This window comes from Pelobates fuscus, chromosome 3 (assembly GCF_036172605.1).
Source record: "Pelobates fuscus isolate aPelFus1 chromosome 3, aPelFus1.pri, whole genome shotgun sequence".
NCBI lineage: Eukaryota > Metazoa > Chordata > Amphibia > Anura > Pelobatidae > Pelobates > Pelobates fuscus.
The window spans coordinates 384,006,301-384,027,241 of NC_086319.1; the positions used below are offsets into that span (position 1 = coordinate 384,006,301).

The following is a 20,941-nucleotide window of genomic DNA, read 5'->3' on the forward strand; positions in this document are numbered from 1 at the left end:
TTAGCATTTCCCAATTATTTTTTTTTTTTATATTAACAAAAAATGATTTAATTTCCCATGTTAATTTCCGTTCTCTGGAGTCTCTGTGGAATCCAGACAAAAATGTTGGGACTACACTTCTAGCTGTGGTTATCACTTCCCATGGAACATCAAAAAGTAAATCTGCTGTGTTAAAATAGCACACCATTTAAACCACTGCCTCCAAAGTGCACGGGATAATTTTTCCTTTTATTGTGGAACGTAATAACTGGCAAACTGTTCCAATGATAATGTGAGCTATAGTTAAAGCAGAGCACGCTTCCAGAATGTGAACCTTTTTTGGTAACTATTGCTTCAATTTAATATTTTGGATACACATATAGAAAAATTTGTAAATATTTTCATATTTAGATATATTTTTTTAATATTTAGATTTTTTTTTTATATATATGATGTTTTTTGATAATTTAAATTTCGAAAATAAAATAATTTTAAAAGTTTAGCCAAAAATCTTAAATCGTTTGAAAAGCGTTTCACAAAATATTGAATCAAAGCCCAAGTGCTAAGAAGTAAGCAACAGAGGCTAAAAAAGTAAATAGTAAAAAAAAAAAAAAAAATCTCTATATATATTATATAATTATAAATTATTATTTTACCGTTCCTCCTTTTCCCCCTCTATTGGTCTCTTCTTCTTACTTGATCTGTGAATTATATCCAACATTTAGTGGCTGTCCCCTAACCATCAATCAATTTTAATCCATTAATTTTTTTATTTTTTTTTTGGAGCTACAGGCGGAACTCTGAATCGTGAAACAAGTGAAACATTTTGTCCATTGTCTGTTTTGTTTGCTTCATGATTCATCTAAATGTCATTTTGGAGTTTAGAATATCGTCCGAGTCACCAAAACTTGGACGAATTGCAATGCACAACTCTGGTATCCTATCTTCTCTTGTCTCATAGCTACGTTTCCTTTCCTTACAGGGAGGAGCCAGAGGATCCAAGGAGCCAGATGCAGCCCTCACAGCCTTTGTACTCATTGCTTTGCTGGAGAGTGAGAAAACGTGTACCGCGCATGTCAATGTGAGTAACAAGGCTTAACATGCTGCCAATCATTGCTGAAATTGAATAGGATGATTGAGGTTCCCAAATATCCCAAAGATATCTAGACCATCAGAACCATGCCACGTCTTCTGATATTCCAACCTCTCTACTCTCACTATATGCTTATATGACACCCAGGCTACACAGAGACCGCATGGGTTGACTTAAATAACTTTTTAACAACTATCTAAAAACTTATTTTTAAGGAACGCTTTAAATCCCCTAGTGGCGGGATGTATAAACTGCAATCACATTAAGTACAAGAGGAAACAAGCCATAATGAGTTATACGCTGTGACCCTCTCTCAGGCCCGTCATATTTACTGCTGTAGGTTTCTACATCACTTAGTTTAAGGCATCGCAAGTCTGAATACTTTACCCTTAAATATCTCCCATTCTTTTTTGGTGTTATACTTGTCATTGCAAGCGTGATATTTTAATAGAATATGTACAGCCATTGGGGACACATTATTGTACTACTACGGTAAATCTTATTAATATAAATTATTTATTTATACATTATATTTATAGGAGAGCAATAGCGGATTCATATACATTGTCTCTGACTACATTCTGATAATATAATCTTATTACATTTAACCGCATATGGTAAAGCCGCATTAAATATTACTACCCTATGTGTAGTGTAACCCCCCCCAAATATACTTCCCTGTTTTCAAACTTTTGGGGAGATACAAAAAAAAGTGTTTTAGTCAGCATTATTTTAAATGAATTATGCCGATGATTTATAAAAACAAAAAATGCAAAATAATACATTAAAAAATAAAGAATATACCCATTTTTGAAGATCTTGCCTTTGCTGCAAAATTACAGTCTTTGTAACTTCTGCAATTAGCTGACACAAACCTTGAATTGACTCAGCCAATCATGCTCAACTTGTGTATCAAACGATCAGGGAACAGACCCTCGGCATCTCTCCTCATGTTCGTCAGTGGACAAATTGTGTCATTACTACATCTGCAATAGTGTCCCACTATTCTCCTCCATTCTGTGTCTAACACCGTACAATCTCTTCTGCAGAATCTGAGACCCAGCATTGAAAGAGCAACAAGTTTCCTAGTAGGACAGTACCCAACACTACGCAAACCGTACACTGTCGCAATCACCTCATACGCTCTTGCTATGGCTGGATTCCTAGATGAGACCAGGACCCTGCTTGCAGCATCCACAGGTAATGCATTCATTCAGATAGACAGATGTATATAGTTAAGGGGTTGTCACTGCACAGGATGAGCAATTAAGGGGGTAACATTATTTTTTCCATATGTATAAAATTACAACATCATAAATTAGTGGCAGTTTTTGCAGATCTTTTTACTTGTAGATAAGTGGACTCTGCAATGCATAGCACTGAAAGCTCACATTGTAGCGCAGAAAATCATAGACCGTAGCACAGAGAATAATAGGCCATAGCATAGAAAATCATAGACCGTATCGCAGAAAATCATAGACCATAGCGCAGAGAATCATAGGCCATAGTGCAGAAAATCATAGATAGAATCATAGAGAATTGTCTCTTAGAACGGCCACTTTACAACCAGTGTATAATCTTGTATTGCTTTTTCCTTGTTTCTCTTGTTGATGTCACACTGTAACTCCCAGTAAAATATGTTATCTTTGTTTTTCACACCACTAGATAAAACTCACTGGGAAGAACCAGACTCTCGTTTCGTCACACTAGAAGCCACATCTTATGGCCTTATGGCTTTACTTAAAATGAAGCAGTATGAGCTGACTGGCGCCATCGTACGCTGGCTCACTGAGCAGAGGTATTTTGGAGCAGTTTATGGATCAACACAAGTGAGTGATAATCACAGTAATTATTTATTTTGTACACTCTTTTCATTCTCATCACCTCTTGAGACTCTTTATTAACTTAACTGTATTAACTGAGCTGCGAGGGGTAAATGGATGTGTGTCTGGTGGTGGGTATGTGACAAGAGGTGGGTATGGGACAGGTGGGGTTAGGTGTCTGTTACTTATGGTGAGTACGTGGCAGTGAGTATTATTAATTTATTATTTATATAGCGCCAGCAATTTCTGTAGCGCTGTACAATGGGTATGTGTGTATATGTGACAAGGGGCGAGTGGGCGTATATTTATTTTTAACATCACAATATTAAAATTATTTAAGATTATGAAAATGATTTTAATGTTGTAATATAATTGTTCCCTTGTGTGAGATTCCCACTTTAAAATTAGGGAGATATCTACTAAACACAACAGCTCCTTAATTTCATACCGTTAATGATGGCAATTCCACGTACAGATACCAAATGAGTGTGCTATCTACTAAATAATTGAATGGTGAAAATTAAGAAGAAGAGACATTGTCTTAATTTTGCTGTTTCAGTTGCTTAGAAGATATAGATAAATCCCTAATTTGTTACCCTTAATTATGGCAATCCCATGTAAGGATACCAAATTAACAGGCTATCTACAAGCTGTAAGGTAATTATTAAGAAAAAAAAATGCTGTTTCAGTTGCTTAATGATTAAATCCCTAATTTGCTATCCTTATGAAAATGAATGGGTCCGAAAAATTTCAGATAAATTAGCTCAGAATTCCTTTGTTTTTTGGGTTGTGCACATGTCTATTAAACAGTTTGTAAAATGGTGTCGGGACTCAACAGAGCAGATAAGAAGAAAAGAAAAAAAAAAGATAAATGGCAAAAAAAGACAAACGCAGGACCACCCAATAAAAGTGATTAAAAAAAAAAATGATTAGTGCAAAGAATAATCAAAGAAAATATAAACAATATAGAGTTGCTGGAATTCAGGGCACCTTGTGTAACCACCTTAGATCACCTCTGTCATGAATAGATTGACTATTCAATGTTCTAGACGAGTGTTCCTCACTGTTTCCCTAAAGCAGCCACAATGGCAAGAAGCAGCCAGTTGGAGAGCCACATTTATTGAAAATCTCTGGGGTCTACCAATTTAGCAAATTTTGTCTTGCAGAAAAAAATACAATTTAAAAATATAGCACAGACAACATGGGTTGACTATTTGTTTATTAGGAAAGTGCACAGCAGGTTTGTGGGAGAGGGACTTCCTCGTTGAGGTACTCATCCTATACCCTCTGGTATCTCCTTCCCAATAGCCACAAGAGGCGCTTCGTCTGCTATTACTGAGTTAGACTGGGTTATTCGATCAGATGACTCTCATAGAGAAGCTACCGATTTAAAAGGTCCAACTTACTACCGTGGGCTGTAGTGGTTATGAAGGCTGGAGTTACCTTTTTAATAGGTAGCCATCATGATGCAATTTTAAATTCACAGGAAATGTTCTTCTATTCACCATTCATCATGTTGTTCTTTTGGTGGGTTAAATGCATCTTAGATGTAAATTTTGTGCGAAAACGAACCCTAGTATTTCTCTGCAGCGTTGTCGACTCTTCATTACTGTATTCATACATATATGAAAACGAATTGTTCCTCGGAGAGCAAGCAACTCCCTTTCTTCAATTTGTGAAAATTGTGTTACTAGCTTTTTTTGATTAAATTATTTGCCTTCGGAATCTTCATGGCTCTGTGGGCCCACTCTGATATATGGATTGTTATTGTTAAATTGCCTGTTACATTAAAATGGACACGTTTCTAGATTAACAGAATTTTTTATCTTTTTGTTCTAGGCAACCATCATATATTTCCAGGCTCAATCGCAATATCAGCAAGACGTCCCAGGGATTAACGAATTAGACTTGGACGTTGCTCTTCGTCTGCCAGAGAGAAACCAGCCTATAACTTACCGCCTTAATTTGGCTAATGCTATGTTAGCCCGTTCAGCTGAGGTACAACCTATTTTACATTTGACGATAAAAAAGAAAATTAGAATTGACCAAAACACACTTAATATCATGTCCATACTTCTTTCACTGTATCCTTGGAAGTGGTATTTTAGAAAAGTGTCAGTCCAGGTGTGCCTGGGATTTAAATCCATACCTCACGTGTGTGTAATGGAGATGTTGACTATGTTGTTCCAAATGTGACACTATGGTTGTAATTTCTACAGACTCGTGTGAATAAAGGATTCCAGGTGGAAGCAAAGGGTAAAGGACAAGGAACCCTGACGGTGAGTTTAACCAAGCTTTCTCTATATTTTAATCGGCAAAGCATTGTCCAATACCTCTTAAAGCCATCGCAAGTAATTCATTAAAGGGAAACTCCAGTGCCAGGAAAACAATCTGATTTCCTGGCACTGCAGGTTCCCTCTCCCTCCCACCCCCCAATCCCCGGTTGCTGAAGGGGTGAAAACCCCTTCAGTCACTTACCTGAGGCAGCGGCGATGTCCCTCGTCGCTGTCTCCTCCTCCGTGCCGCTCCTCCCTGTGCTTCCGTCGGCCAGTGGGCGAGACTGATCCCGCCCATCGGCCGAGGAGACCTAATGCACATGCGCGGCAATGCTGCGCATGCGCATTAGCGCTCCCCATAGGAAAGCATTGAAAAATATTTTCAATGCTTTCCTATAGGGAAATGAGCGACGCTGGAGGTCCTCACACAGCGTGAGGACGTCCAGCAATGCTCTAGCAAGGAAAATCCTTGCTACAAATCAAGAAGTGACCTCTAGTGGCTGTCTAGTAGACAGCCACTAGAGGTGGAGTTAACCCTGCAAGGTAATTATTGCAGTTTATAAAAAAAACTGCAATAATTACACTTGCAGGGTTAAGGGTAGTGGGAGTTGGCACCCAGACAACTCCAATGAGCAGAAGTGGTCTGGGTGCCTGGAGTGTCCCTTTAACCGTGAAATTGGCAGAATAAATTACCTGGATCCACCATATAGAGGTAAATTGCTGAGTTCAGGATAGTTCCGACTGGTTGACACCAGTCACCTCTCTCTATGACTCTCTATCCAACTTTGTCAATATAAATAATAAGCAGCAATGTCGAGATCAAATATAAAATGTCTTAACGTCCTTTATTCTCCCACACGTGTGTATAAAATTTATAAAGCAAACTGAAGAATACGAGTTTAGCAGATCACCAAGGTAACAGTAGTTTACACATTTTATATCTCTGTCAGTAGAACTCTTAAGCTCCGGATTTACCACTTTTCTCCAAATAGACCGTGTTTATTTTTTGGCACTGCAGAGTTCTTAAAACTATTGCAGACAACAATAGAGCTCCTGGCCGTACAGATCACTGTTGCTCTGTCAGTCGAGCGTGAGTCCCTGTACCAGGAACTGAACATACCAGGAGCTCTGTCATTAGACCCCAGAACCTCCTCTATGGAGATACTGTATTAATAGACGCTTAATCATCACCAAACAGAACTATCAATAAGCCTCAGAGCCTTTGGGCATACAAGAGATTTTTTTTTTAAAGATTTTCTGATATATCTTGTACAGGTAGTGACCGTGTACCACGCATTAGTGACAGAGAAAGAGAGAAAGTGCAACAATTTTGACCTTTCCATCAAGGTCAAAGAACTTGATGGATTTAAAGGTAAGCATGTGTCTTGACCCATAATATCATATATATATATATATATATACATTTTAAAAAATGTGCTTTCTTATTGTGTACTTTTCATTCTTAGGTCCTCTACCCTTTGTAGACCTTAGGATTTTTTTTTTCACTAGTAAAAATGTCTTCAAATCTTTCCCCAAGTTAACAAATATTGATAAGAAATAGATAATTTGCAAATATTTAACTTTTTTCTTTATTTCATTTTTTTTAAAATAGCCCTTTTTTTCAAAATGTGTAGTCTACATGTGTAGTGATATATTTTATTTGGAGTGTATCCTATCTCTGGGTAGTCTTTGAGCATGGGTAAATAATTTCTTCCTAAATCATGGACTGAATGTATTGGAATCTTGAGAGGGACTGTATGTAAAAATGTCACTGTTGTGTTTATCTTTTGCAGTTGTGTTTAACTTTCTATGTTTGTATATGGGGTCTTCCTGCCATTGCATTCAAGTCATATTTACTTATTCCCTCTTTTTCTTTCTTTACCCAGTTAAGAGACCCGAAGGTGCATTCTCATCGGTGGCTTTGGATATTTGCTTCAAGTATGTCCGAGAATACTGATATAAAAGAGATGGGTGGATAGAATTAAAAAATAAGTTGTTTTTATGAAATGCTTTAGAGGGGGACAAATACAAGAGAAGAGAGAAAGAGTTGAAGGAATACCTAGAAATGGGGAATATAAAAAAGAGAGAGGCAACATTCGGGAAAAGAAATCCCCATCCCCCCCCTCCACCCCCAAGGAAGCCAAATTTCACTTTCTAGACACCTAGATCCATGTCTCAAAGCACAAACCACCTAGGGGTCGAACTGATACCCATAACCAAATTAAGTTACGCACACATTACGGTGTCCGATAGATAATAGATAATACACGCGGTATTGTTGACACATTTATTTGTGAATTCGAATGCAGAGATGATGTATCTTATGGATAGGCTATTATAATGTATAAGAGTCATCAAATGACACACGACACCGCTACATGTACGCTTATAGCTACGTAAAACAACTGGAATTGTACTCTTATAATTTTGAAGCAAAAAGTAGAAGAAAAGATAACAACCGATGTAATATGTGAAACTTAGTTTTTTCTGTACCATTGTTCTAAACTATAATACCATGTATGTAAACACTGTTAAAAAAAAAAACAAATAAAATTTAGTATATACATTTAAAAAAAAAAAAAAGAGAGCGGCAGATGACATGAAGCGGAAGAAAGCCCACGATCCAAAAGAATGAGTTTGTGGAAAAGAGAACAGAAGGGAGATACATTAGGCACTATACATAAATCTCACTTTATTAAATTGGGATAGTATGAGTGCTAAACAAAATTTCTAAACTTTGTTTCAGACATCTCAAAGATGTAGATGCCACCATGTCTATCGTTGATGTGACAATGATGACTGGTTTTGCTCCAGACATAGATGAACTTAACAAGGTGAGAGCAAGAGGCCGATTTTTATAAAAGCCCAAACTTTTACAATTATTACACCGAATGACACCGAATAATTTCATAGCTTACCGTTTTGAAAAGGATGAAGTCTAACCAGTTTGACATTTCAGTAATTATATTTCTTGAATATCATTTAAAGCACAAACAAACATTTGTAGATAATACAATTATGAGAAATACCAAGAGGAAGTGGTTCCTGCTTATATTTTACTTAAAGTCTTATATTTGTGCCAGGTATTCCTTAACTTTTCTTTTCTAATTACGTACAGCTCACAAGAGGTGTAGACAAATACATCTCTAAATTTGAGATCAACCAGGGAGCAACAGACAAAGGAGCCCTAATTATTTATCTGGACAAGGTAAAGGACATGTGTTATCCTTTTGTACTTCTGTTTTGTCACTTTAAAGCTTTTATTGTTTATTTTTTTTCACCAACTTCTGTCTCCTGTTGCTTGTCACACACACTATCATCAAATTATTTCAGTAGATATAATACAGTCTAGACCAGACATGGGCAAACAGTATGTCCCCAGATGTTGTAGAAATGCATCTTCATTTATGCTTTGCAATTCTAATCTACCTGAGAAACTACCTTTTACCGAGCCCTCGTCCAGAGCAAAATAACTAGGTACAATAAATTGGCTCCACGTTTCTCACAGTACCAAGCATTGTAGCTATGTGTCCAGCCCCGGTCTATAACATCAAGGATGGATGTGATGAACGTTCATCCTGTCTGTACAAGATTTTGTACCTGGCGTTGTGTGCTAAGTCTCAGCGTTGTGTGCAAAGTCTCAGTTATTCTTTAGGTTTATGAAATCAACCCGCTCTGGGTGGTTTATTTTGGAATATTAGCTAACAAGTCCATATACCATGTTGAAATTGTTAAAATTGCCTGATTAAGGATCAACCTTATATCTAAGATACTAACTTGCATCCAAACTTCACTGAAAATTTGTATTTAATATTGTCAAACATTTTCCACATCATCTAAGGATTTACTTGATGCTCCTATCTAAAGTCTGTGTTTACTTATTAAAGACCTGTATCTCAGGGTAGTGTTAGGGGTGAAGCTGACAGGGGCTAGAACCCCAAGTGGGGTCCAGAAGTCCACAGTGCGGCACACTGTGATTTATATAGCACATTAGTGCTTAGGTTGTGTTATAGGTCTGGTTTTAAGAGGAGCTCTTTGCTCAGGAGCTCAGAGAAATCTATGTCTACAAGTGTGGTCACAACTATTTATAGTCAAATCCCCCCTCTAATAATATTGTAAAGCACTACGGAATCTGTTGGCGCTATATAAATCGTAATAATAAAAATAAAAGTAGCTTAATTCACACAAATCATGAATTAAACTACTATGCAAGATAATATTAGTCTCTTTATGGCTCTGTTTATCTTGCTGAGTAGTTTTATTAATGTTAGTTCATGTTGTTTCTTGTCTCAAGTATTGTTTAACTCCTTTTTTTATTTTTTTATTCTTTATTTATTGCGTGCATGGAAATACAAAACATGCCTGGTGTGCCACGACAGCATATACAGGCTTTTGATATGATTACAGATTGTACATTTTCATGGCGTTTGAGAAAATACCACACATTTTATATTTTATAGTGAAAGTAAACGAGTTGAACTAGGCGTTTCAGTTTTAAGTTATACAAATGCTGGTACTAGGTCTGTCAGTTGGCTAGGAGTTGTTCATTAATTATGTCATAGTAACAAGATATGTACGGTATGCTCATTCGGATTCTGCACTTATAGTAGTTGAACAAACAAAGAATAATCATATTTTTAAGAATATAACAAATGGCAGATAACTAAAGACAGGCTGGTTTAACTGACAGGGTGAGCACTCAGGTTTATAAAACTATTTATAGGCAAGCTAAGGGATAAAGTATACCACCGGGGAGCAGACCTCCTAATCGATAATGGCACAGGGTTCCGGGAGATGAGTTAGCTGGAGGCAAGACAGTCTCGGTTTTAGAAAGTCCCTCTGCAAATGAGTGCCTTCTGCAGCCACTACAGATCTGTTGTACTGGGGTGCACGGTTTGCTGTCAGTCGCTGGGTGCTGGGCGAGGTCTCTGCAGTGCGTTTACCGTCTGCCCTGCTCACCGCTGGAGTAGGCCTCGATATTGTCAGTGAGGAATCTTCCTCCAGGGGACTGAAGCCCTTTGAGCCAGCCTCACCCCGGATCCAGAGCCCTCTGCCCGCTGGTTTTATGTCTGGAATCATGTTTTTTAAGGCTTATCTGGTCTTAGTTAGCAGGAGCTGGTCTCTCTTGCTGCCATCCAGCTTGGCAGTCCGGCCCCACCCCCCGTTTAACTCTTTTTAAACTCTGTATTTTAGTTTAAAAAAAAAAAAAAAACACGACGAGGCAGCGTTCGTCTGTGAAATAAATTGAATTTACAATATACATTCGTACATTTGGTTTCCTCAAAATAATATCTTTATTTCCAAGTTCAGACATTCTTCTAGTAACTTGTTTTCTCTGTTCTCGCCTGTTATATGTTTTCTGCCAGCGATGTACTCACAGCCTCTCACTTCCCTCAGATCTCACACTCCGAAGAAGAATGTATAAGGGTTGTTACTCATCAGGTCTTTAAAGTGGGTCTTATCCAACCGGCATCGGTCACAGTCTACGACTATTACACTCCAGGTAATAAATCTCTGCACCCGCTATTTATATGATTTCACTTTTTCTGTGTTAAATAATTTATTGTAATGCCACAAGGGATCAAACTTGCTCTGGATTAGATTGGAACTATAATATTATACAATTATAACCTAGGTGGTCTAGGTGTATGAGTCTCGCTTGGGGTGTGAGACATCCCGGACGAGCCCAGGTTTTGTTTTAGAAAAACTACACTGAAAAAAATAAACTTTTCAACACAGTAAAGGAGGAGAGTATATTTAAAATAAGAAAAGGACATAAAAAAATTATCAGGAAGTATTACTTTACTGAGAGGGTAGTGGACGCATGGAATAGCCTTTCAGCTGAAGTAGTAGAGGTTAGCACAGTGAGGGAGTTTAAGCACGCATGGGATAGATATAAGATAAGGCCAGGGACTAATAATATTTAGAACATTGGGCAGACTAGATGGGCCGAATGGTTCTTATCTGCCGTCACATTCTATGAAATCTGCAGAAAGGAAGAACATCACTTGTTCTAAATGTATCTAAATACGTGTTTTTATTGTATTTACAGAGAGCCGCTGCACTCAATTTTACCATGTGAACGAGGGCAGTTCTCTGCTCGGCAGAATCTGTCAGGATGATGTGTGTCGCTGTGCAGAAGGTAAGAGATATGGCAGGGCTGGTTCCACATTAAATTGCTATTAGGCATGTTCAAATAAAGTCAGTATTAAGGGCAATACGTACAGGAGGCTGAGAGATTTCAGGCACTAATGAGAGGTCTGTCCCCATTTACATCCCTACCGGCACGTTTTATATCAGTCTGAGCCTGTGTAATAGAGTGATTCTGAAAATACACAGAAAGGAACTCACCTGCATTTATCAAAAGGGTGCTGCCAGTAACAACTGATATAGGGAGTTATAGGGAGAGGTTATATGGCGTAATAGGAGGAGTTATAGGGAGAGGTTATATGGAGTAATAGGAGGAGTTATAGGGAGAGGCTATATGGAGTAATAGGATGAGTTATAGGGAGAGGTTATATGGAGTAATAGAAGGAGTTATAGGGAGAGGATATATGGAGTAATAGGAGGAGTTATAGCGAGAGGTTATATGGAATAATAGGAGGAGTTATAGCGAGAGGTTATATGGAGTAATAGGAGGAGTTATAGAGAGAGGTTATATGGAGTAATAGGATGAGTTATAGGGAGAGGTTATATGGAGTAATAGGAGGAGTTATATAGAGGTTATATCGAGTAATAAGAGGAGTTATAGAGAGAAGTAATATGGAGTAATAGGAGGAGTTATGGAGAGAGGTTATATGGAGTAATAGGATGAGTTATAGGGAGAGGTTATATGGAGTAATAGAAGGAGTTATATAGAAGTTATATCGAGTAATAAGAGGAGTTATAGCGAGAGGTTATATGGAGTAATAGGAGGAGTTATAGAGAGAGGTTATATGGAGTAATAGGATGAGTTATAGGGAGAGGTTATATGGAGTAATAGGAGGAGTTATATAGAGGTTATATCGAGTAATAAGAGGAGTTATAGAGAGAAGTAATATGGAGTAATAGGAGGAGTTATGGAGAGAGGTTATATGAAGTAATAGGTGGAGTTATAGGTGGAATTATAAGGAGAGGTTATATGGAGTAATAGGAGGAGTTATAGGGAGAGGTTATATGGAGTAATAGGAGGAGTTATAGAGAGAGGTTATATGGAGTAATAGGAGGAGTTATAGGGAGAGGTTATATGGAGTAATAAGGAGTTATAGGGAGAGGTTATATGGAATAATAGGAGGTGTTATAGAGAGGTTATATGGAGTAATAGGAGGAGTTATAGGGAGAGGTTTTATGGAGTAATAGGAGGAGTTATAGGGAGAGGTTATATTGAGTAATAGAAGGAGTTATATAGAGGTTTTATGAAGTAATAGGCAGAGTTATAGGTTGAATTATAAGGAGAGGTTATATGGAGTAATTGGAGGAGTTATAGGGAGAGGTTATATAGAGTAATAGGAGGAGTTATAGGGAGAGGTTATATGGAGTAATAGGAAGAGTTATAGGGAGAGGTTATATAGAGTAATAGGAGGAGTTATAGGGAGAGGTTATATAGAGTAATAGGAGGAGTTATAGGGAGAGGTTATATTGAGTAATAGGAGGAGTTACAGGGAGAGGTTATATGGAGTAATAGGAGGAGTTATAAGGAGAGGTTATATGGAGTAATAGATGGAGTTATAGGGAGAGGTTATATGGAGTAATAGGAGGAGTTATAAGGAGAGGTTATATGGAGTAATAGATGGAGTTATAGGGAGGGGTTACATGGATTAATAGATGGAGTGGTGGTTGGGGAGACATGTACTAATCCTGGGTGACTGGGTGGTCTGTCACAAGTAGGGTTCATAGGGAGAGGTTATTTAGACTAAAAGGTAATATGAGAGGCTGAAGGAATAGGTCCTTTCAACCGATGGGAGCAGATATGGGAACATTATATTGAATAATTTTCAGAGAGGCGGCTGTAAGGTTTTCTTTTTAAAATTTAACTTTATGGGAGTACCTCGTTGTTTTAAAAAAAAAAAAAAAAAATGATTACCATTTTGATTTTTTTAACTGGCTACCACATTCAGTAATTATGTGCAAAACTCATTTCTAACTGTCTTACAGAGAACTGTTTCATGAAGCAGCATGTAGGAGATGTCACAGCTGAGCAAAGACTGGAAATGGCTTGTGCACCTGGAGTGGACTATGGTGAGTCATCATCGCAATAGTGCATTGTATTCTTAAAAGTGGGTTTAGGATTTTTGCATTTTTTTGCTAAAAACTTCTCAAAGTGAAGTGTCTAATTGCATATTATAAGGGAAAGATGATATACTTCTATAAAGCTTTTTCTTTTCAATGTTTCTATCTTCTGATTAAGTTCCATCTTTAACTCCTTGCAAATGAAGACACTAGAAGACATGTCATTGACGTACTGTAATGAGCTAAAATACGAAATGGGGGTTTATGGAAGAGCCTGCTTCCATGACCTGTCCCAAATTGGTGGAAAATGACAAGACGTGGTAGGAGGTAGCTGTTTTGCTATCTTCTACTTCCACCTTCTCTGTCCATAGAATCAGGCTTTAGATGGCTATCTATCAGTAAAAATTAACGTCCTGACCACAGCTCAAAAATAATGAGAGAAACATATAATCATACTAAACAATCGACAATTTGAAATCAGGACCAAAGATAGATACATCAGTCAATCCAGACACTATTAGTCAAAAAGAAAGGGTACTTAATCCCACACTTAGGTTTCCAAAAATCAAGAACAAGACAAAGTTTTTATGCATGAAATAGTAAAAAAAACTACACCAAGTATCAAATATACCCAAACCAAATCCTGATTTCAGTGCATAGCTGGTGATTTAATGGCCTTTAAAACAGTGAGAATGAGTTTCAGTATTGTGTTGATTTTTTTTAGAATGTTTCTAATAACAAGGAATACGAAACAGGACAACTAGAATTCCCCCTTTCATGACTGCGTTTATATTTTATATATATATATACTGTATATATATATATGTAAAATTGAAGAAAGGGTGCACTCTGAGGTCTTTGAATAATTACAATGGTGTTTATTCAAACATTAAATCACAAAAGTGTTTGATCAACGTTTCGACCCGTTCAAATTTTTCTCAAGATCAATGTCAATCAATCAATTGAACGGGTCGAAATGTCTATAAAACACTTTTGTGATTTAGTGTTTGAATTAACACTATTGTAATTATTCAAAGACCTCAGAGTGCACCCTTTCTTCTATTTGTATATATATCTCAATGTGGGATTGCACAAAGGCATTTTTCAGGAAAGTAAGGTGATGAAGGGGTGAGTGCTAAACATTTTTTTGGATTACATATATATATATATAATAAATATAACAATCCCAGAAATGATGAGAGCACTCACTGGATTTGGTGAACAAATAAAACAAGTGTATTCACATTCGCATAAAAAGATCAACGTTTCAAGCACACAATGGTCTTTATCAAGATGCTGAAACTACCTCAGTGCACTGTATTTATAGACAATAAACTATATTGAAAATAAGCTTACCTATTACCAGTGGTGCAAGCAAATCCCCAGTCTCATGCGGCAATCGGCCGATCGGAGCCCACGTTTGTGCGTAGTGACGTATGTACGTGGTGATGACATACCCCACTGACTGGCGTCCTGTTGCCACGGTGACACTAGGCTTTGAAAAATTAAAACCATGCAAGGAGTATGTAATATAGAACGAAACCTACACGTGATGTTCTAAACCAGAACCTAGACATGAAAAAGCTATTAATGTAGTGTCACAAAGAGTGTATGGAAGTATGTGTGATAGAGTGCATGAAAAGAAAAGAGGACCAGACAAACGATCACAGGAAAAGTATGTAAGAAAGTGAAGTGTGTGTGTGTATGTATGTGTGAAAGGAACAGTGAAAGAGAAGCTGAGAGAAAATAGGAAAAGAAAGGCAAAACCCTATAGCTGCTCTATTAAATGTTACAATATTGCCATATTCTGTCCACAGTGTACAAAGCAACACTTATTAAAGTAGAACACAATGACAACTACGACAATTACGTCATGAAGATTCAGAAGGTCATCAAAGAAGGTAAGCAGATTTGCATGTAAAGGTTTTTTTTAGGAGGTAGAAGGGATTATCATTGTTAACAATTTTGGGCAGATGAAAAATTACTATTTGTATCTGCGTATATACGGTGTGAGGAGCACCAAAGGGAATGCAACGTGGATAGATAATAAAAATCTTTGTTTAGAATCTAGATATCTGCAACACTGAAAAAAGGTAATATTTGTAATAATATTTCTGTGACATCCTATCCAAAGTGTTCTTTAAAAAAAAAAATTCAATTCTCAATCCAAATCAATAATATTGACGATATCTACATTTATATAAAATAATTTTTAGGTTTTATGACAAAAAAATAATGGGGTTAATAAGTACAGTTAGCAAAACTTCTCAAAGTGAAACAAGACATATTTGGGAATGTCGTTAATCCTATGAGTGTCACTTTTCTTAAAGGAACACTATAGGGTCAGGAATACAAAAATACAAACACCATCCCCCGGCCCAACTCTTGTCTCCCTAAATATAGTAAAAATCTTACTTGTTATCAAGTTTGCAGCTGCTTCCTCTGCATCTGCTTTGCCGGCTTACAGCCGACATCATCTGAAGTGATTCTGTAAACCAATCACAATGCTTTCCCATAGGATTGGCTGAGATTGTCAAGGAGGCAGATCAGGGACAGAGCAGCAAAAGTCAAACACAGCCCTGGCCAATCAGCAACTCCTAATAGAGATAGATTGAATCAATATAACTCTATGAGGAAAGTTTAGTGTCTGCATTTAGGGTGGGCACAGTCACACTGTGCAGCACTGCTCCAGGAAGCACCTCTAGCAGCCATCTAAGCAGTAGCTAGTGGAGTTATCACTAGGCTGTAATGTAAACACCTTATTTTCTCTGAAAAACCTGAAGGGAATGATTCTACTTACTAGAATAAATACAATAAGCTGTAGTTGATTTGGTAACTATAGTGTCCCTTTAATGGGTTACTCCTTTTTAAAAAATCGTTCCTTTCCACTCCCCAGCTGACATCTCAAGCTCCCCGGCGCGGTTCAATCAAATGCTTTTCAAAGAGAAACATTTGTTTGGACCATTTTTACTGGCTCTGAGCACATGAGCGTGCTTGGAGCTATTGAGGAGAGGGAGTGGGGGATGGGCTGAGGGGGAGGGCTACAACTATGAAACAAATAAATACTATTTACAGAATGATGAAGGGCGGGGAGGCCTGTGAGAGACAGCACGGGCGGAGTGAAGAGAAAACTGACATCTGTCCCCAGTGCTCACTGCGTCCTAACGATAGTCGTAATTTTTGCACAGAATTAAAATTAGGCAGCTTGGAAGAGAGATCTCAGTTGCCTAAGACATGTGTGTCAGAGGTGTAACTAGCCCTCAGTATACAAGGGCAAGTATTTCTATATCTCTCTATATGCATGTGCAGCATTTCAGGCAACATACAGATTTCTACCATCATAATCACGTCTAGAAGCACAACTGGTCACGGTGGTTGGAGTAACCCTTTAATTAAAGGAACACTTTTTACATAACTGTAATCCTAACACTATATCGCCCCTCTGGCCCTGTACACACCCCATAAAAAAGGGTTAAAAACCCTTTTTTTCACTTACCTGATCCTAAGCCAAGATCCCTCAATACTGGATCAGGCTCAGCCTCCTGTGATGTCATGGCGAACAGGAAATCTAATACGCTGCGCATTAGTCCTTCCCCATTGAAAAGCATTGAATCAATGATTCCCTATGGAGATTTTCAAGATGCTGGACATCCTCATGCAAAAAGTTAAACTCCATAAAACTTCAGGAAGCACCTCTAGTGGATGTCTGTAAGACAACCACTGGAGGCAGTCTTAACCCTGCAATGTAAACATTGCCGTTTCTTTAAAGGGTTAAGCGGACAGGGACACTGCACCCAGACCATTTCAGTGACATGAAGTGGTCTTGGTGCCTATAGCGTCCCTTTAAATTACATAAAAACCTTGCACAGGAACCCAGAGAACATGTCTTTTGGACAGGATGCATCCATTCAACCCACCATGGCATGTCCAAGATGATAGAAACATAGAATGTGACAGCAGATGAGAACCATTTGGCCCATCCAGTCTGCCCAATTTTCTAAATACTTTCATTAGTCCCTGGCCTTATCTTATAGTTAGGATAGCCTTATGCCTATCCCACGCATGCTTAAACTCCTTAACTGTGTTAACCTCTAACAGTTTTGCTGGAAGGCTATTCCATGCATCCACTACCGTCTCAGTAAAGTAATACTTTGCATGCTTCCATTTTTATTGTGATACTAATTGTTAGAAGATTCATTTGTATTGGGGGTAGGAAAATATCTTCTGACAACAGTTAGTTTAATATATTTTATTGCAACTTAAAGGGCTTTATTCCCTAAACTCCAAATCGTGGTAAATTCTACAAATCCTAAATGTAAAATATGTACTAAAACTGCCAAGCATTGTGGAAAATTCAGATTCATCATTTCAAGTGTTTATGAAAAATATCTTGATAGAAGCGTTCGTTTGTGCAGTATATCGGCAACTAAGGCTCAAAGATCAAAGGATAATTGGATTGGTTGCCAACTTGAGCAGGGCAACTTGAGAGAAACTTCCCATCAAAATGTGTACCAGTCTCCGCAAAGTCCTGAGTGATGGTTTTGTGGTCTTGACTTGGGCAGGCTCATGAAAACTGAACATTTCCAATCACTCTAAATTTTGTTTTGGAAGCCAAGGATTCAAGAATTATTTTTTATGTATCCTAATAAAGTTTTTTCCCAACCTTTTTATCTTGGCTATCTCCAGTCATATTATATATTTTGGACTGTATACCTAATAGCAATTTTAGATTTAAGATTTGAGAACTCTATAGTCTCTCCTTTCAGCTTCTAAGTTGTGTCTTACACGTGGCTCTCTATTGACTTTATGTGTGCCCTACAGGTACAGACGCTGACACCACAGACAAAGAACGGAACTTCGTCAGTCACAAAAACTGTCGTGCTAAATTAGAAATGCAAAGAGGCAGAGATTACCTGATCTGGGGTGTGACTGGAGATCTTTGGTTACAGCCATCGGGGTAAGCAATACAATAAAAATATCAAAATTCAAGTATTTCCACATTAATAATCGTTGTTTACAGTTATAAGAAAACAAGAAGTTGGCTTTTGGTGGCTGTAGGTGGTGTAGTTTCATTTCATCAATTAAATTCATGTTCTTATTGTTAATATTTAGTATTTAATATTCTATTTGTGTTTTGAGTTTGCCTTTAATTTTCTACCAAGTGTAATGTGTCTATAATTTATGTGCATGCAGACCAGTCTGTATGTAGCAACCTTAAAGAGACACCAAAGTACCAAAACAACTTTAGTTTAATGAAGCAGTTTGGGTGTATAGATAATGCCCTGCAGTCTCACTGCTGAATTATCTGACACTTAGGAGTTAAATCACTTTGTGTATGCTGCCCTAGCGACACCTCCCCTGGTTGAGACTCAGCCTGCATGGATAAAAATGCTTTAATTTTCAAATCTATATTTACTGCACAGATTGTTATCCTCTGCTCTGTTAATTGAACTTTAATCACACACGAGGCTCATGTATGCTCTAGCAGGCTATTAACAGAGCAGGAGATAAATAAAATTCTAAATTAAACAGACTGTGCAACAAAGGAAGTTTAAACAATAGATCTCTATTTATGGAAAGTGTGTAGGGAGATTGTATATGTCGAATGCAGGGAGTTGTGGGTAGGGCTACATAAACAAAGGTAACTCCTAAACGGCAGAGAATTGAGCAAAGAGATGGCAGGAGCATGATCTGTACACCAAAACCACTTAATTATGCTAAAGTTGTTTTAGTGCTAAACTTCCTTATAACACAGTACAAGCTGCCGAGCTACCAGCATAGTTACATTGAAAATACTAGTCAAAATAATGTATCTTTATTTACATTTATGACCACTACAGGATACAGTTTATTACATTGTTTATTATTATTTTTTTTTTCTCCTCATATAATTCAATATATTTGAAAAATATAAAATATTTGAAAGAAAATACTAGTCAGTGTTAGGTGGACTTCTTAAACCTAGCTTTTAATTGTCTAAAATCTAATAATTTCAGACAAAATATTGATATTAATGATATTTAAAATGTACAGTTTCAACAGTCATGCTGCGAGAGACCTGTTTATTTAGTTGTAACTAACATTTCTGCTCTTCCTGTAGCTATTCGTACATCATTGGGAAAGACACATGGATCGAGTGGTGGCCGAACGAGATAGAGTGTCAAAACCCTGAGAATGATGATCAGTGTGAGGCCTTCTTCCTGGTGGCTGAACACCTGGATCTTATTGGCTGCCCTTCGTGAAGAGTCGGATTCCAGATACATAACTGACCCCACCTTACCTAATTATAAGTCTGACACCTTGTAAATGTCTTTCATTTTATATATCATTAAAAACCATTTTTTTGTGTTGAAATGACTGCATTTAATCTCATTGATGCCACTTCAGACTTCTTACTTTTTTAAAAATGTATTTCTCATTTTATTTATTTGTGTAATTCCTCACTGTGAACACTATATTCTATAGGCTTTATTATGAACGGACATAACTACTAAAGTGTCCATAGGACAAGATATGAAGCTGCTTGAGTAAGAAATGGTGTGTAGGTGCTTCACATGAAAATATAAATATATATAAAGGGTGTATTAAAGGTGTTTCCCCTGTTCATCAAATACAATAGATACAATATAAAACAGATACAAATACACTCCAAGTGAATGCACTCAGTGGGTAACTAGATCAGTAACAATACTTCAAGTAGAACAGGTACATCTAAAACATAAAAAAACAATAAAAAAAAAACATAGTGCTATCTGTATAATCAATAAATACATAGAAGGTCCCAAAAGAAAATCACACAATCCTGAGCCATATCAGGCTCTATATCACAGGCTCCAGGGTGCCTATACAGGCTTAGGCATATGTTATTCAAACTATCTGGTTCCAATGGAGGAAAAGTAGAGACAGACTCCACGTTAGTATTAAACTATTTATTGGGATAAGTATAGGGACAAAAAATGAGCAGTGTATAAGCAAAAAAAATACAAGTAGAATAAAAAATAAATATAACAAAATATAAAAATATAGTCCCAAGAGTCCAATAGAGATGGGTGGCATACGCGTTTCGACTCCAACGAGTCTTTCTCAGTGCTGATCCGTCTTAAACCTAAATCGGAAATAAATATAAGTAAGATAATACAAATCTTTATATGTAACACACAGAACACAGATAAAACAGGAGTTCCTAACCTGTGGCGGCGGTGCAGAACATGTGTGAAGGTCCATTGTTGGGAACCTGTGTGAAGGTCCATTGGGTGGCCCATGCCCTAGGTCCACCCAATGGACATGTGCAATGAGAGTCCCAGTCGTGCGATGCGGCGCTTTAACAGCGCGACTGGGCCCCTTCTATCCTGCATGGAGAACTGGGAGGAAGTGACAGTGTAGCTCATAGCTCACACACACTGAGACCGAGCCGCACAAGAGGAGGGAGCTGCGAGGATGGGGCTGGATCAGGAACGCAGGCTCCAATTCCCACCAGCCACAGCCAGCAAAAGGTAAGAAACTGCTGGGTGGCTTAATTTTTTTTAAATGTTTGTGTAACGTGTGTTTGTGTATGTGTGTGC

The 20,941-nt window shown here is 37.6% G+C and overlaps 1 protein-coding gene across 1 annotated transcript in view; it reads left to right on the plus strand.

Moving 5' to 3' along the window:
* Window positions 1–19,733, plus strand: part of C3 (complement C3) — a 48,047-nt gene extending 28,314 nt beyond the window's left edge. The window contains exons 27-41 of the mRNA XM_063449638.1: window positions 962–1,060; window positions 2,122–2,272; window positions 2,738–2,901; window positions 4,735–4,893; window positions 5,115–5,174; window positions 6,447–6,543; window positions 7,058–7,109; window positions 7,918–8,005; window positions 8,290–8,379; window positions 10,569–10,674; window positions 11,224–11,313; window positions 13,305–13,388; window positions 15,197–15,280; window positions 18,201–18,336; window positions 19,480–19,733. Of these exons, the coding sequence (XP_063305708.1) occupies window positions 962–1,060; window positions 2,122–2,272; window positions 2,738–2,901; window positions 4,735–4,893; window positions 5,115–5,174; window positions 6,447–6,543; window positions 7,058–7,109; window positions 7,918–8,005; window positions 8,290–8,379; window positions 10,569–10,674; window positions 11,224–11,313; window positions 13,305–13,388; window positions 15,197–15,280; window positions 18,201–18,336; window positions 19,480–19,621 (1,602 nt within the window). The 3' untranslated portion in view covers window positions 19,622–19,733. The remainder of the gene's footprint in view (window positions 1–961; window positions 1,061–2,121; window positions 2,273–2,737; window positions 2,902–4,734; window positions 4,894–5,114; window positions 5,175–6,446; window positions 6,544–7,057; window positions 7,110–7,917; window positions 8,006–8,289; window positions 8,380–10,568; window positions 10,675–11,223; window positions 11,314–13,304; window positions 13,389–15,196; window positions 15,281–18,200; window positions 18,337–19,479) is intronic.
* The last annotated feature ends 1,208 nt before the right edge of the window (window positions 19,734–20,941 follow it).